Source organism: Raphanus sativus, chromosome 9, assembly GCF_000801105.2.
Source record: "Raphanus sativus cultivar WK10039 chromosome 9, ASM80110v3, whole genome shotgun sequence".
Taxonomy (NCBI): domain Eukaryota; kingdom Viridiplantae; phylum Streptophyta; class Magnoliopsida; order Brassicales; family Brassicaceae; genus Raphanus; species Raphanus sativus.
In genome coordinates this window covers 11,928,133-11,943,669 of record NC_079519.1, presented here as the reverse complement: position 1 = coordinate 11,943,669, position 15,537 = coordinate 11,928,133, and the positions used below count along the sequence as shown (strand labels likewise).

At 40.4% G+C, this 15,537-nt stretch overlaps 1 protein-coding gene and 1 long non-coding RNA gene across 4 annotated transcripts; both read right to left on the bottom strand.

The window, feature by feature from the left end:
- Positions 1–3,346: 3,346 nt before the first annotated feature.
- On the bottom strand, positions 3,347–4,284 carry LOC108826754 (uncharacterized). The gene is made up of 2 exons (XR_001945531.2): positions 3,987–4,284; positions 3,347–3,738 (listed from the first exon to the last, which is right to left on the bottom strand). It is a non-coding gene; the product is annotated as an uncharacterized LOC108826754 (long non-coding RNA).
- Positions 4,285–11,261: 6,977 nt separating this feature from the next.
- LOC108825752 (protein DYAD) lies at positions 11,262–14,290 on the bottom strand. Of its 3 annotated transcripts, none has more exons than XM_056995202.1 (9): positions 14,152–14,290; positions 13,960–14,045; positions 13,795–13,882; positions 13,632–13,726; positions 13,014–13,540; positions 12,552–12,935; positions 12,362–12,476; positions 12,205–12,288; positions 11,262–11,941 (listed from the first exon to the last, which is right to left on the bottom strand). In XM_056995202.1, exons 3-9 carry the CDS (start codon positions 13,874–13,876, stop codon positions 11,531–11,533), a joined length of 1,698 nt encoding a protein of 565 aa, XP_056851182.1. In that variant the 5' UTR covers positions 13,877–13,882; positions 13,960–14,045; positions 14,152–14,290; the 3' UTR covers positions 11,262–11,530. The 3 variants fall into 3 exon arrangements, with proteins under 3 accessions (XP_056851182.1, XP_018454606.2, XP_018454604.2); XM_018599104.2 differs by having other exon boundaries at positions 13,972–14,045; XM_018599102.2 differs by lacking the exons at positions 13,960–14,045; positions 14,152–14,290 and having other exon boundaries at positions 13,795–13,888.
- Between the last annotated feature and the right edge of the window lie 1,247 nt (positions 14,291–15,537).

The following is a 15,537-nucleotide window of genomic DNA, read 5'->3' as shown; positions in this document are numbered from 1 at the left end:
TCACAAACACAAAAAATAATAATAATACAAACGGATGCTAAATCAAAAAAAAAAACTTATGATTAAAGGTATTAATCTGATAATTCGTTGAAAGCATATAAATGTTCTTCAACAACAAAACACAAAAAAAAAATACACAAACAAAGATTCGACAACGCGAAATACAAACAAGCAAACCCATTAGTCTTCAGCTCGAGACGCCTGAGAGAGGTATCAGACACATAAGCCGCTCCGAAGTCAACCTCGAGCGAAACTCCTGACGCTTAAGGCGCCTCACTTCTTCGAGCTCGAAACCACCCTCGTTATATTCAGTCAAAGCTTCGATTCGAGCTCGCACCCCCTGCAAACGGATCTCCATGTCCTTCTCTTCCTTCCCCTTCTAAAGCTTAGCTCTCACAGCATCTAAAACCACGTCATACCCATGAGCAAGGGAACGACGAGCCAGACGACACTCCCTGCGGGTTGCGACATCGCGACCTCCGATCTCTCGCTTAAACTTCTCCTTCATCGAATCAAGATCTCCCCGAATCGCAGACTTCTACACCTTGACGACTGACAACCTTTCCTTGAGCTCCTCGACCTCCTTTCCATATTGTTGTTCCTTCGCCCGAGCCGCTTCCAAATCGACCCGGATTTGTTGAATTGAAAGAAGATGATTCTCGATCTCCTCCCAGCTTGGGAAATCAGCCAAACGTGCCTCCATCAGGGCAGCGAACTCATTGCTCGCCTCCATAGCCTAAAAACAAGAATCTGAGACGAACCGTTTTCGACAAAGACTCTGAAAGAAATCGAAAAATAGCTTACCTTGGCATTGGCAACCGCCATTTGAATATATGCGTCACATTCCCGCATCTGATCCAAAGAAGGAATCTAACACCCCCGAGCTCTGATCTTACGCCAGATCAACGCAAGGCTCTCTGGGTTCTCAAGAACCGAAGCATTGGTGTCATACGAAAACGCTAACGAAGATACCTCCCGACTGGTCGAAGGACGATCGATCGGATTGGCCTGAGAGTACCTTCGCAAGGAACCCGCACCGGTTAATGGAGCTTCAAGCTCGACGAACTAAGATCCACAAAAACTATCCCTTCCAGAACTCAGCACTGAGTTCAATGAGTTCCAGAATCTACATCGTCTTCACCTCGATTCCCCACCGAACCAGCCGAAACGATCAGTATGGCCTGTTTCCCGGTAGCGGGAACAGCGATCGACACTGGCCTAGCAAGAAGACCAGGAGATTGAGGCTGTGATCTCGTCCTAAGCGCTCGTCTTTCCGGAGTACCTCGAACCCGCTTTGACGATTCAGCGTCAGAGGACGCATCGGAGTCGTCGGCTGAAGTTTCATGTTCTCTCACCCTTTAGCAAAGAAATTTTCAATTTCTAGGAATAATGACTTATCAGAAGATCGATAAGGAGGCAAAAGCTGACTTACTCTTACCCTGGCGACTTCTCTTAGGTCGAACAAGAGCTACCAGCCCAATAGGATCAGCACGATTCCGCCCAGGTGGAAGAGCAAAAGCAGCTCGAATTCGATCAACAGTAAAACCAACACCGAGGGTTGCCTCGACGCAGCGCCGCAATCAGCCCATGGAGATCAGGAGTCATGGGATGGCAACCAAAAGGCTCTACAAATAAACTAAGAATCAATACACGATAATTATCGAGAAACGAGGAGGTAATCAAAATCATTTACCGATTTTGTTAGACCAATCCCCGGGAATCCTAGTGAAATCGAAGTCACCAACCGACGCCGAGTTGATCTTGAAAACAAAAAAAAATTCTCTCTCCATCGATCATATCTTTTGGGAGTACCACCAATAATGGTACGACCTTTGCATGGAGTCAGAATCAGCGTACATGGGAAGCCGTTGTTCTGCTTTATGGTGAACAACTGCTTCAGCTCGGCCAAACCAAACTCTAACCTCTCCTCTCCAGCTCGAATCCACGATGTCAAGAAATATCGAAAGAAATGGGGAGACATCCGGGTAAAAGCCATTCTAAGCTCCGCCAAAGCCTCCAAAACAAAACGAGGAAGAGGAAATGACAAACCGTTGTCTTTAAAATGAGACATATATGCTCTGCAATATCCCGGCCTTATGGCTTCATGACTATCGCCGGGAATTTCAATCTCAACGGCATAGTCGACCCCCCAAAGTTCGTAGATGTCCTCGATGTCCGGACCTTTGAGGATCGTTGGAAGATGCGGACCATACCTCTCATTCGCCATGATTTCAAGACGTAAAAAAGGAAGTATAAGAAGAACGATATGAAAGAGATTGGATTGTTGTGTTAAAGAAGGCAACTCACTCGGTAATATATATATAAACCCGTGTGAAAATGGTTCCTGAGGTGGTTAATTATAACCGGCCATGAACAGTCGATACTGGCCACACGATTTGAGAAGTGGCCGACCAGTAAAATCGAGCCAGCGTGCGTGATGTTCCATTTACCAAAATTCGTAACAAGACCGGATAATGAACTTTCGCCTTTTCGGCTTCCTAAATGGGCCACAAAGACTGGGGGACAAATGTTGGTCCCAATTTTGGTCAATCCTCTTAACGGGCCGAGATTAGAGACATGGTCCGCGAAGAGAGAAGCCCACGGCGAATCAGCGAGCTCGAGATGAAGTCTTCAGGGATCCCGAGATCGAAGGAGAGGTTGCGAAGGCTAAGGAGCAAAGAAGCTATAAAAGAAGAGGAGATGTCAAGTAGAAGGATAGGTGAAAAATCTTAGAGAGAGCACACAATACACTTCGATCTCACTTGATATAGCTTTAGATCTATTCTTTTATCGACTTCTCTTGTAGTTTTCGATCCCTTCTTGTTTATTGTAATCGATCTCCTTAATCAATAAAAGTTTATTTTTTTTCAACCGATTTTCAGTTACATCGTTGTGTTCTAAGGATATTGTTGCCCACATCCTTTTCATTTTCCAGTTTACATCACAAACACTATCAAATACTTAGTGCGGATTTAGGATCTACAGATACTTTTTGTCTTTTCTTTACAATAAAAGACACTTCTCACATTTGACACATTTTTGTGGGACCTATGTGATTCTTTGACAATTTTGCCCTTAATGAGAAGGAAGAGATTTTTGTGGACATGGATATATATATGTATATATATATGAATATTTGTGGACATAGATATATAAATGTTTTCGTTTGTGGACAAAGCAAGTTGTGGACAAACGATTTTAACGTACATATCTTTTATATCTACATCTTCTATAAATTATATTGTTTAAATAGTATGAGTGATATTGTTTGAACCAATGAATTGTAGATATACAAATTGTGGTTGGATTAGTCGTGGATATCATAGATATACTATCAATAGATTGATGAAACTATTTTTGTTGATTAGCAAAAACAAATTACATTAATAAATCAATAATTTGCGACGATCATTCATTATATCCGTACAACAAGAACCAACGAAACAAGAAGCACAAGAAAAAAGGAACATATTTTACATCACCTCTTAACTGAATCAATAAGAGCGGAATATGGGTATCAAATCAATAACATAGAAGAAAAACATTGTATGTGGACGGCTCACTTGCAACAACTTCACCAAACAAGACACCACTAGAAGCCACCCACTAGTCACCAGAGATCTATTCAACCATCCACGCTCCAGTTATCCACACACCACCTATCCACGCAACCCCCATCCACACGCTACCCGTCCACATCTTTTGCAGATCTGGATTTTGAAATCGAACTTTGCAGATCTGGATTTTGAAATCCACAACAACACTAAAAAATCAGCAAAACAAAAACGAGAATTGATTAAAATAATTTTGAGATCAAGCTCATAACAACAAAAAGATCCCAGCTTTTCTAACAGAGAAAATATATAGACGGAGAAAAAGAAAGATGTTATTGGAAAAAGGAGGAGAAGAGAGAAGGTGGAGCCATTCATGGGAGAGTAAATGATGAAGAAGACATCAAAGGAAGAGACGAGAACACGGATGATTACCATCGCATAGATCGTCACGAACAGAGGCTTCAAATTCCTCACCTCTTGAAACCCATTTCGCCAATCCTCCACCATTAGTCTCTCAATTTTTCAATATCTCCTTCCTCAAATCTCCATTACATAAAGATTTGTATTTCTCGGAATTCCTTCTTCCTCAAATCTCAATAAAATGGAAAAGAGATGTTTCGGAAAGAAGCTTTTGGATGATGAAGACAGGATGAAGAGAGGAGAGAAGAAGGTTTGTTTAGGTTGATGTCAATTAGGGATAATATTCTTGATTCAGTTTAGAGAACGACAGATGCGTGCAGACTTAAAGGAACAAAAGAAAAGGTAATTTTTGAGTTGAAGTAGGATATGATGGACAAAAACACTAAAAATATGTCTCTCAAGTAGAAAGTGTCTTGGACTGTAAATCCAAAATCATAAAGTGTTTTAGGGAGTATTTTCTAAATATATTTCACTCTGCATAAGTCATACTCACACAGCCATGTAGTGAACACAAAGCAATATATTCTTTCACCTTTTAGAGAAGAAAACTGTACATGTGCTCTCTATGCCAAGTTGTATACGCTTATTTTTGGAGGGTTTCTCTCTATAAGTGGACTTGGAATTTCGTAGTTACAAATGTCTAGTGTCTTCTAAATTATAAAATGACACTTCATCTTTTGTTGATCGGGTCAAAGAAATATTTCAAAAATAAACATCTAAAGTAACGATGGTAGCGCATGTATTGACCCAATCAAGTATATTAAAACAAAAATAGGGGACTTCATCGTTATTTATAAAATAAATTTTCATTTCCAGTATGATTATCCTGATGATTCTGTAACCGAAAGCTCAAATGACATATCCATGGCATAGGAGAACAGTCTGTGGTTGTTAACCCTATACTCTTCTAGTAAAAAAAGTTAATTGAATACTACTGAAAGAACTAAATCGCCATAGTTGAAACCACATATGAATTGTCAAATCACCATAGAAATTATCTCTATCCAAAAACCGAATGCGGTTGCATTTGATAGTGACCATCTTTCGTAGTATTAGGAGCGATGGAGCTTTCCCAGTGAAAGAATGCCACAAAGGATTAAATAAGAAGTATGTTGTTTGCTATGTTTGATGATAAGTTATTGGGTAAACGACCTATTTCCCCACCATAAGTATCGTATAGTAACAAATACACACAAAGTTTTACCCTCGTCTTAATTCCACATATTTTAAGTTATTCTACATATTTCTCTCTAATTCAAAGTTTCAAACAGTAAAACCACATAATCTTTCAGATGAAAACTAAAACCGACACAGAGCTGATTTACATCGGTTTAATATTTTTTAATTTAGAAAATAACCAATCAATAACCAAATTAAACCAAAAACATATGTGTTACAAATAATAAACCAAAAATTAACTAAATCTAACCTAATAACTTGTTTCAAACCAAGAAGCCACGTCATCATCTTCTTCCTCGGTTTCTCTTCTTTTACCATTCAAACACCACTAAGCTTTCTCTAACTTGCATATCTCCTTCGTTTCCTTCAATGGATGCATACCTCCGAAAGCTAGAACACATTACTTTGAATGATGAATCTCACTATCTCTTGGTCTTCCTCGGGGAGTGACTCGGTGACGATAAGTGGCGGAGGAGGGGACGCGACGGACAAACGTGACGAGCATGATTCCGAGATCGATCTCAAAGCATGACATGGAGAACAAACTCAGTGGCATATCTGTGTTGAGACTGATGGTCCTTAGGTGAGCAAGGTGAGCAATAAAGTCAATGCTAATGCTCCTTTGGCAATTTATATTTATTTTGGATGTCTCTATTTTCTTTTCCCAGCTTTTTAAGCTCTGTTTGTAATTGCTAAAGTTTATATTCTAGAGATGTTCTAAAGAAGGACAAATTGGTTTTTATTTGGTTAGTTTTTTTTGGTTTAAATGTTTCCATTTTGGTTTAGTTTATAAACCATTAAATCAATAAAAAAACCGGGTCTATGTGGATTTATGTTTTTTTTTTTTTTTTTTGTCGTCAGCCCATCTGTTTAGATCAAGTGGTGGTCGGTCGGGTGACCCTCCGTAGAGTGTCTCCGTCTGATCGGGTCTGATCTATATGGGAAAATATATGGCCTCTACTCCTTGCTTCCTTCGCCAGTGCGTCGGCTCGAGCGTTCCGGATTCGAGGAATATGAGTAAGTCTCACATCCATGAAGTCCTCTTGGAGTTTCCGGTAGATCTCTATCTCTGCCGAGAAAATAGGCCACTCCGTCGGATTTGTGGTCATGTCCACAAGGTCCGAGCAGTCCGTCTCGATTTGTATCGAGGGAATCCTCATATCTCTCAAGCATGAGGTTGCCCAGAGCAGACCTTCCATTTTCGCATGTAGCGCTGATAGGCTTCTGTAGCATGCCCGCAATCCAAAGATTTCCGAGCCCGTTTGGTCCTTAAGACTCCACCCTAATCCACTTACCATACCATTATCGATCCATGACGCATCGATTTGGCAAGTAGGGATTTGAGGTGTCCAAGGGGACCGGGGTATTGTCACCACCGCCACTAAGGTAGGTTCATCACGATCATCCTCTGATACTTCCTTCTCGTTCGCCTTTCTCCACGACTCTGCTTCTAGAGTTGCATGTTGTAGAGTGTCCATCGGAGAAACGACTTTCCCATTAAAGAGCTTGTCGTTCCTTGCCTTCCAAATGTACCAACAGATCCATGGGAAGGTATCGAATTGTGGTCTCAGCGGAGCCACTTCTTTTCTTTCCCAAAACAGAAAATTCATGTTTTGGTATATCGATGTACTCGGGAAGTAACCCGGAAGGGACGGATAGTCCGATAAGGCCCAGACTTGTAGCGCTGGGGGGCATTCAAAGAGAAGATGGTTAATCGACTCCACTGGGTCGGCACATCTAGGACAGCTCCTATCGTTGCCCAGGTGTCTATAGGTGAGGCTTTCTGCCGTCGCCACGCATCCCGAGATAGCCTGCCATAAAAAGTGTTTCATTTTACTCGGGGCCTTCGTCTTCCATACATGTTTCTGGAGACTCGTGATGCTTGGTTCAAGAACCCGCTCATCCATAAGACTGAGCTTGTTCGAACAGAGTACTTCGTAACCCGTCTTGACCGTATATACTCCTGACTTTGTATGATTCCACACATATCCATCTGGAACTGACGACTGAGAAGGTTTCAGTCCAAGGATAAGGGGGATGTCCTCTGGATGGAAGAATTCCCGTAAGAGCGGTATGTCCCACTCCTTGGTATCATACCTAATAAAGGATTGAACAAGGAGTTGGGGTAATCTATATACGATGTGATCCGCCGGTCTAGGTGGTCGGGCCACGGAGTCAGGGATCCATGGTTCACTCCATACCCTCGTTTCGCGACCGGTGCCAATCGTCTTCCGTAGGCCTAACTTAAGCAGAGGCCGTGCTGCCATAATACTACGCCATCCATATGATGGGGAGTATGTCTTCCGATCTTCTAAAGGAGAGGTATGATTATAGTATCGTCCCTTCAGAACCCGTGCTAACAGTGAGTTCGGATAATGTATTAGCCTCCATAATTGTTTTGCAAGAAGTGCTATGTTGAAGTCATGGAGATCAAGAAAACCTAGTCCTCCCGAATCTTTCGGGGTACAGATCTTATCCCATGCTATCCAATGCAAGCCTCTGCTATTTTGTTTTGAACTCCACCAGAAGTTCGAAGTGGTGCTCTTTAATTTATCCGTAATGCCTTGTGGAAGTAGATAACATGACATCACATAAGTTGGGACCGCTTGGGCCACTGATTTGATTTGTACTTCTTTGCCTCCTTTGGACAGAAGTCTAGATGACCATGTGTTAACTCGTCCATTAAGCCGGTCTTGTACAAAGGAAAAAACTTTCATCTTTGAGCCGCAAATTTGTTCTGGTAACCCGAGATACATTCCCATGCCTCCTTCTGTAGAAAAACCAATGACCTCTTTTATGTCTTGTTTTAGTGAAGATGGTACTTTATTTCCGAAAAATATCGAGGATTTGGATGCATTTAGCCTTTGTCCTGATGCTTTCCCATACGTATATAGGGTGTCTATGATCTCCTTGCATTGGCTAACATCCGCCTTACAGAAGAAGAGACTATCGTCCGCAAAAAGTAAATGTGTAACTCGCGGGCTCGCCCTCGCTACACGGAGTCCTATTATCTTATGTTCTGCTTCCGCTCCGTTCAGCAGCGAGATCAAAGCCTCGGTACAGAGGATAAAGAGGAACGGGGACAGCGGGTCTCCTTGTCTCAACCCTCTCCTCGGTTGGATACGTCCTCTTGGTTGTCCATTGATAAGGACTTGATATGAGACCGAAGTGACACAACACATAATGAGGTCAACTAGTCTTTCATCAAATCCCATCTTTATCATCAATGCTGCCAGAAAATTCCATTCCACCCTATCATATGCTTTACTCATGTCTGTTTTAATAGCCATGAAGTCCTCCCTACATCTTTGGTTCGTCCGTAGCGCGTGGAAATTTTCTTGTGCTATCAAAATATTGTCTGTAATCAATCGTTTTGCCACAAAAGCAGATTGTGTCTCCGAGATCAAATTCGGGATGACCCTCTTAAGTCTCTTGCATAGAAGCTTAGATATAATCTTGTAGCTAACATTGCAGAGACTAATGGGTCTGAATTCCGTCATGTCTCTCGGCTTCTTTTTCTTGGGGATGAGGCATATGTTTGTCTGATTCAACAACGGGTCAAACTTGCCCGTCGTGAAAAAATCACGCACCAGTCTTATGATATCTTGGCGCATCTCCTGCCAGAATCTCTGAAAAAGCTTGCTAGTCATACCATCTGGTCCAGGTGCTTTATCAGGGTTTATATCAAATAGGGCTCTTCTGATTTCTTGCTCTGACGGTACCTCTAAGAGTAGCCTATTGTCAGCTTGAGTGACCTTCTCAGAAATATAGCGGAGAGGGGTATCTAACTCTGTCGGCGATGAAGTCGAGAAAAGGTCCCGAAAGTATTGAACAGCCACGTCTCCACTCCGATCTCACTTTCTACCAACTTTCCATGCTTGTCTTTGATACTAATAATCCGGTTATGGGCTCTCCGTTGTTTGGTTAAAGCATGATGGAATTTAGTGTTTCTGTCTCCATCCTTTTGCCACTGATCTCGACTCTTTTGTTCCCAATAAGAGTTTTCCTCTTTAAAAGCTGAGATTAGTTGTCTTCTCAGAGCCTCCAAATCTTCTGTAGTAGCATTATCATCCTCTTGTGCTCTGTCTATTCTTGCTTTTAAATCTTCAATCAGTGTGGCGGAATTAGTAGGATTCTGTTTTCTCCATGAGCTAATTTGATTTCGACATGAGGTAACTTTTTGATGAAAATTCCGAATTGGAACTTCATCAAACTTTCCCCATCCTGAGATTACCGCTTCTTTGAAACCTTGTTTTCCTATCCACCTCTTGTCAAATCTGAAACTCTTTCTTGTCCTCCTCACACTAGATTGGATCCGTGCTAGGACCGGTCTATGGTCTGATTCCCATAGTTGTAAGAATTCCACAACAGTATGGGTAAATAAAGTGTGCCATTCTTCATTTGCGACTGCTCTGTCTAATTTGCATTTAACTTTTCCGGATCGTCTTTTTCCCACCCACGAGAAGGAGTTTCCCTTATATGGAAAGTCAAGCATTCCACAATTTTCTAACATGATTCGGAAAGGGAGGAAAGAGCTCTCTAAACGACGTCGTCCTCCCCTCTTCTCATGGTTTCCAGTTATCTCGTTGAAATCTCCAATCATGAACCATGCTTCGCTTCGGTTTGTATTCATGCGTGACAATCGTTCCCAAACTAGATCCCGATGTCTAACCACAGGGTCACCGTACACAAATGTCATAAAAATTGCATGTCCTTCAAGTCTCGTTTCAATATCAATCATGTGCGCATCCGCATACAAGATTGTAACCGAAGGATCATCCATATAAAAAAGTGCTAGACCACCGCTTCGTCCACGAGGCTCAACGGTATAAACTTGGTCATAACCATAAGACACTTGCAAATTTTGCAGAATATGACGATTGTTTTTTGTCTCTGACAGAAACAGAAATCTCGGTGAGAAACAATGATACAATTCATCAAGATGTTCCTTTGTCAGATCGGCTCCTACTCCTTGACAATTCCATGCCACCACATTCATCTTGAAAGTTTATTATTCTTTTTTTTTTTAAATATAAGTATACTGGACACATCAACACCAGTTATACACTAATGCAATGAGCCAGGACCAAACTGCTTGTTGATATGTTGCAAGTCTGTGGCTAAATTCTACGAACCAAAAACACACTCAGAAATAACAAAATGGAGTTTTGAATCTTATTGGGCTACACTTATACATGGGCCAACAAAACCAAACCAAATCCACTTTAGAAAGCCCCGTACAGAATTTGCTTCTCCTCCAACGAAGCGGTGCCGTCGACGGTAAGGCCAGTAGCTCAGACACCTGAAGGCTCGCCAGCAGTATGTTTCGGGAAGTAGAGAACTTGAAAAAATTATCAGGCACTCTTCGTTATTACAGTCGTAGCAAGCACTAGAAGAATCAAGTGATTTTTGTGTCGTCCGTCCACAAATCTGAACAGAAAGAATGAGGTAATTTTTCGACGAAACTCTTAACACTAGGGCAAAAATTAGAGACTGATTGCACTTGCACCATTGTCAATCACCCTATATCAGGGGAAGACGATGCAAGGCTGGAGCTTTCCCGTAACGTAGATCAGTCCTCGGAGTTTGGGGCCTGCAGCGATGGAAGCAATGTATAGAGAAGGTCTCGAGAAGACTAGATTGACGTGGTGTAGAGCACGAAGGTGAAAATTATGAATTAGAGAAAATAGATAGAATAACTTAAAATATGTAGAATTAAGACGAGGTAAAACTTTGTGTGTATTTGTTACTATAAGATACTTCTTGTGGAAAAATAGATCGTTTACCCTAAGTTATTAGGTCCTAACATATACACGAGTTGGTCTTAACTCAACCATTCTTACTCGTATATATTTGATTGATGTATACTGTGGATTTACATTTCGAGAGAAAAATACATTTATGAGATTTTTCTTCACGATTTCGAATAAAATATCTTTAAAACATGGCGGCTGAATTTAAAGGGGACCGTATTATCCAGAAAACCGGACTAGCCTGGACCAGTTAATTACCACAAAATTCTCTGCGTGGTAGATACATACAAGTTTATCACAGCCAATTTTGCATAAAATGGATTTGAAATTAAACGCCTCAAGAACTGAATACGTATATATAATACTTAACGTACCGTTGATAAAAAAAATAGTTCAGTGATAAAGAACCATCTGATCCCAGTATCCAATGTATGTTTCTATGATAAGCCGAGTCAAGTTATACCCCCTCTAAATACACTTAAACAGAGATATGAAATCTCTAAATTAAAGAGGGGAAATTTTCAAAATTTTACAATTATTTCCATAAGAATAATATAATAATAATAATAAACCTTTTTCTCATTTCCGTACTCTAAACCAAAACAGAGCTTACTTGCAGTTGCTTTAGAGGCTGAAGAGATTCAAGGGAGCTTGATCAGGTGGAGTGGCGGTGAAGGGAAAAGGCAAGAAGAGAGGACGCTTAGCTGCAAATGGCTTGACTGGACAAGTAGTGGAAGAACGAGATGGTCGGTTGGGACTTGGCAAAGAAGCAATCTCATCAGTATCAGTAGCAGCAGCAAGAGCAGGCAGGTTGGGCCATGAGAAACTCGCCACAGGCCTGCAGATTCTGAAACCAGTGTTGTTTATAAGTGAAAGTGGTGATCTCCTGCCTTTTTGAGGGAACTCTGTCTCGTTGTTCACTTCCTCTGGTGTCTTCATCATTGGTGAATCCTCTAGTAGCAAAGGCGTCTCTATTGAGTCTGGCTTTCTAGGACAATTCTCATCCACTGTTTTCTGAAGCCATCCCATATCTTCCTGCAATATTATTTTGTATCCATTAAACACACAAATGTTTCATCATTATTCATTATCACCAAAGTTGTAACAGAATCATTTGTATTCTCGAAGGGAGCTTCCTAGTTTCCTTGCATCTGCTACATATTAGAGGTTTATCTCTTCTGACTACTTAATAGTTACTACATCATAGCAAAATTTAGAAAACTTTACGTTAAAGTAATTGTTGAGCTATAACTAGCAAGAGGAGTGCTTGTATTCCATAATTTAGTAAGGAGATATACCTCCATTTTATGCAAGGTTTCGGCAATTATCACTAGCTGGTCCTCGATTTTGTATTTCTTCTTCAGCAGATCGGCATAGATCTCCTGACATGAGGCAGCACAGATGTTAGCATCAAATTAAAGACTATCACAAGATAGAGATTAGTTGGGCTCTTACCTTTGCTAGAGGCATCATATTGTCTTGGTCCACGTTCTGAGTTGTAACACATGAATTAGGTGTAGTCATGATAGCAAGCTCCTCGTCCTTCTTTGAAGCGAGTTTCTCCAATTCTCTTCTCAAGACCAAGACAGGACATGATGAGTTACAATAAGAGAATCAAAAGAAGAGAGAGGGAAGTTTTTGGTACCTTTTCAGGAAAACCAATTCAGCTCTGATGTCACGGAATTGACCAGCGCAGATAGGATCTTGAGTAGGGCTGTCACCGAGCTTCCAACCAGGTGGAGGTGTCCAAAAAGGATCATCAACTCCAGCTTCTTTCCTTAAGTGAACCAAATCAGAGCTCTCCAGCCAATACTCCATAGCCCCATCGGCATTGTGTTTCCTCATGAACCTATCAAGACCTCCAGGAGCCACCTTACCTTGCATGTGCTTAAGCAGATGATCCAACAGACCCGTGTCTCCGATAAGCTTCCTGGCTTCTAACCTCAACTCAGACCTGAGTATGGGGTTGCCAAAAACTGCATTTTTATCCTTCATCACTTTCAACATGTTCTTCTCAGCTCGTTTGTACCTTACCAATACCACAAAACTCCAAAAACTAGAATCAGAAGAACCACAAAATGCAAATCCAAAAGATGATCTTTTTTACCTCTCAATAGACCATCTGTCAATAAACTGGTTTGGTGATCTCCTCTTGTAAACAACGATCTGGGTTTCCTTCCCAGCGAGTCTGGATTCAACAAGCTTTCTCTTACGTTTTTGCTGGTCTGAATAATCAGAGCCTTGTGTTTCTTCTTCTTCCTCCTCCTTGAATCTAGAACATTCCTTGTGGCGGCTCTGGTAACGCACGCGCATTCTCTTCCCCCATTTGATCATCCCTCCCGACTTCAGCTCAGACAAGCACTTTCCTTCAACGCGAGAGAGATTGTCGTCGACCCAGAAGCTCCAGGAGTTTCTATTCATAGAAACTTGGTGAGGTGCGATTCTCCTGTAAAGCAAATCCGCGGCTAGCTCCGACGACACCACGTGGCTCTCGTCCAAAACGGGAAGAAGACTCCTCCTCCTCCTCCTCCTCTCTGGTTTAGTCCGGTTCGTCCTGTTGCTACCGAAATGGGATCTGATAGAGTACATGCTCGGGTATCGGAGAGACACGTGGCTTCCCGTGATTTTGCTAACCTGCAAAGTTAAACCCCAAACGGAACATCAAAAATAGAAGAAGAGATTAATAAAGTAACAGAGGGGGGAATCGGCGTAGTATTTTTGATACCATGACGATTCGGACGGATTTAAGTTGTTCCGGCGACCTCAGAGGGAGGACAGAGTGATCGATTTCGTAATAAGATCCGACTCTTAGGTGACCCACTGCAGAGAAATAAATTAGAAGAATAAGAAGAAGCAGATGCAAACTTTTGGTACTTTTCAGTCCTTACCGTTGACGGTCTGTGGCGGCGGTGGCGAAGAGTATTTGCCGGCGGAAGAAGATCCTCTCAACGGATACCTCTTCACGAACATCGTTTCCTGCATTGAAAAAAAAAATCGGTTGTTGCTTGCTGGAGACTATTTATTTGAAAAAAGAAAAAAAAAAAAAGCTCAACAAGAAAGTACACGCGCTAGATGATGATGATGATTTTTGCTCCCGATGATCCTCCTCTTAATTTATTTACTTCCACCTTCGTTTTATCTGAAAAAAAAAAGACAAATTTAAGCAGCGAAAACTTAGAAAACTGACAACTGAGAATCGAGTCGGCAAATATATAAAGATCTGAAAATTTTGATTTTTCTCTCACCAGAAATAAAATCTTTTTGGGGGATGGCGAAGGAAGAAGAAGGACGAACGGGAACAAAAATAAAAAAGTTTCGAAATGTTGCATTAATTAAAAATCTGATGGGTGCTTTTTATACCGAAAAGAGAGAGAGAGAGAGAGAGGAGAGAGTGATATGCGTGTGCATGTCACGTGAGAGAGTTTTCCTGCACTGCAAGATGGGCACAGTGGACATATTTGCCCTCAAACTGTCTCTAACCTACGCAACGGTGATCGTCCGCGTGATTTGTTCGTCTGTGCTCGCCTACAAAGAAAAGGGGAAAAATGGCACACTAGCTTGATGCCACGTGTTCTGTTTTGTAAACTTCTAAGGCTTAGGGGAAAATGAATCAGTCGTAGCCAATAAAAGCTCTGTGCACTACTATAATACACACGTCCGTTATAGTCTACTAAAGGCTAGTTACTCTAGAGTCCAGAGGGGGGGGGGGAGCGCGACTAACACGCGAGAAAATCAATAATCTACTGATATATTTGATTTGATGCACTCTGATGTATTCATAATCAGACAAAACTTTTTGATTTACAAAAATTTAACTTTCGTGGCCAAAACAAATTACAAACCTAAGTATTTATATGGAATACGATGTATATATATGACATTTAAAATAATTAATAAACACTCTACTGATATATGTAGTATTAGTTTTAAAAATATATTTAATATATAATAATTATCATGATATTTAAGACATTCAATAATTAATAAATATTAGCAATTGGTATTAAAAATACATACCAATAATATCATCATAATTTTTATGATTTCAATGATTAATATCATAGCGTGTTTCTCTTATTTATATTGGAAATATTGATAGATAAAGATTATTATAAAATTTATATTAAGTATACTATTATATCTGAATTAATCTGTTTCTTTGGTTTATTCGTTTTGATCGCTTAATGTACTGTGATTTCTTAAAAATAACATACATTCGGTTTACACGATACTAGGAAATCCAGACTATTTTCACTATATATGTTTAGTTTGGTTTTAAATTGTTTGGTTTTACTAGATTGAACATTTCTAAACTATCATTATTTTGTTGATGTTTTATAGTTGTGTTTTTAATAATACCTTCAGTGCTACATTATCTCTTTTCATTCCATATACAATATGTGTTTAATTTCAAATACAAAATTTCTAATTTAATTATTACTATATAAAAAATTATGATCCAAAATCTATATCACATAAATATGAATGTGATTACGAATATGTATATTGAAGTTTTATAATTTATAATAACTTAAAAATTATATCTAATTAAATTATTAATTTTTATAAAAATAAATATTAATCTGCACAAGGCGTTGAACCAGTGGCGGACCCACTAAGTTAAATGGGGT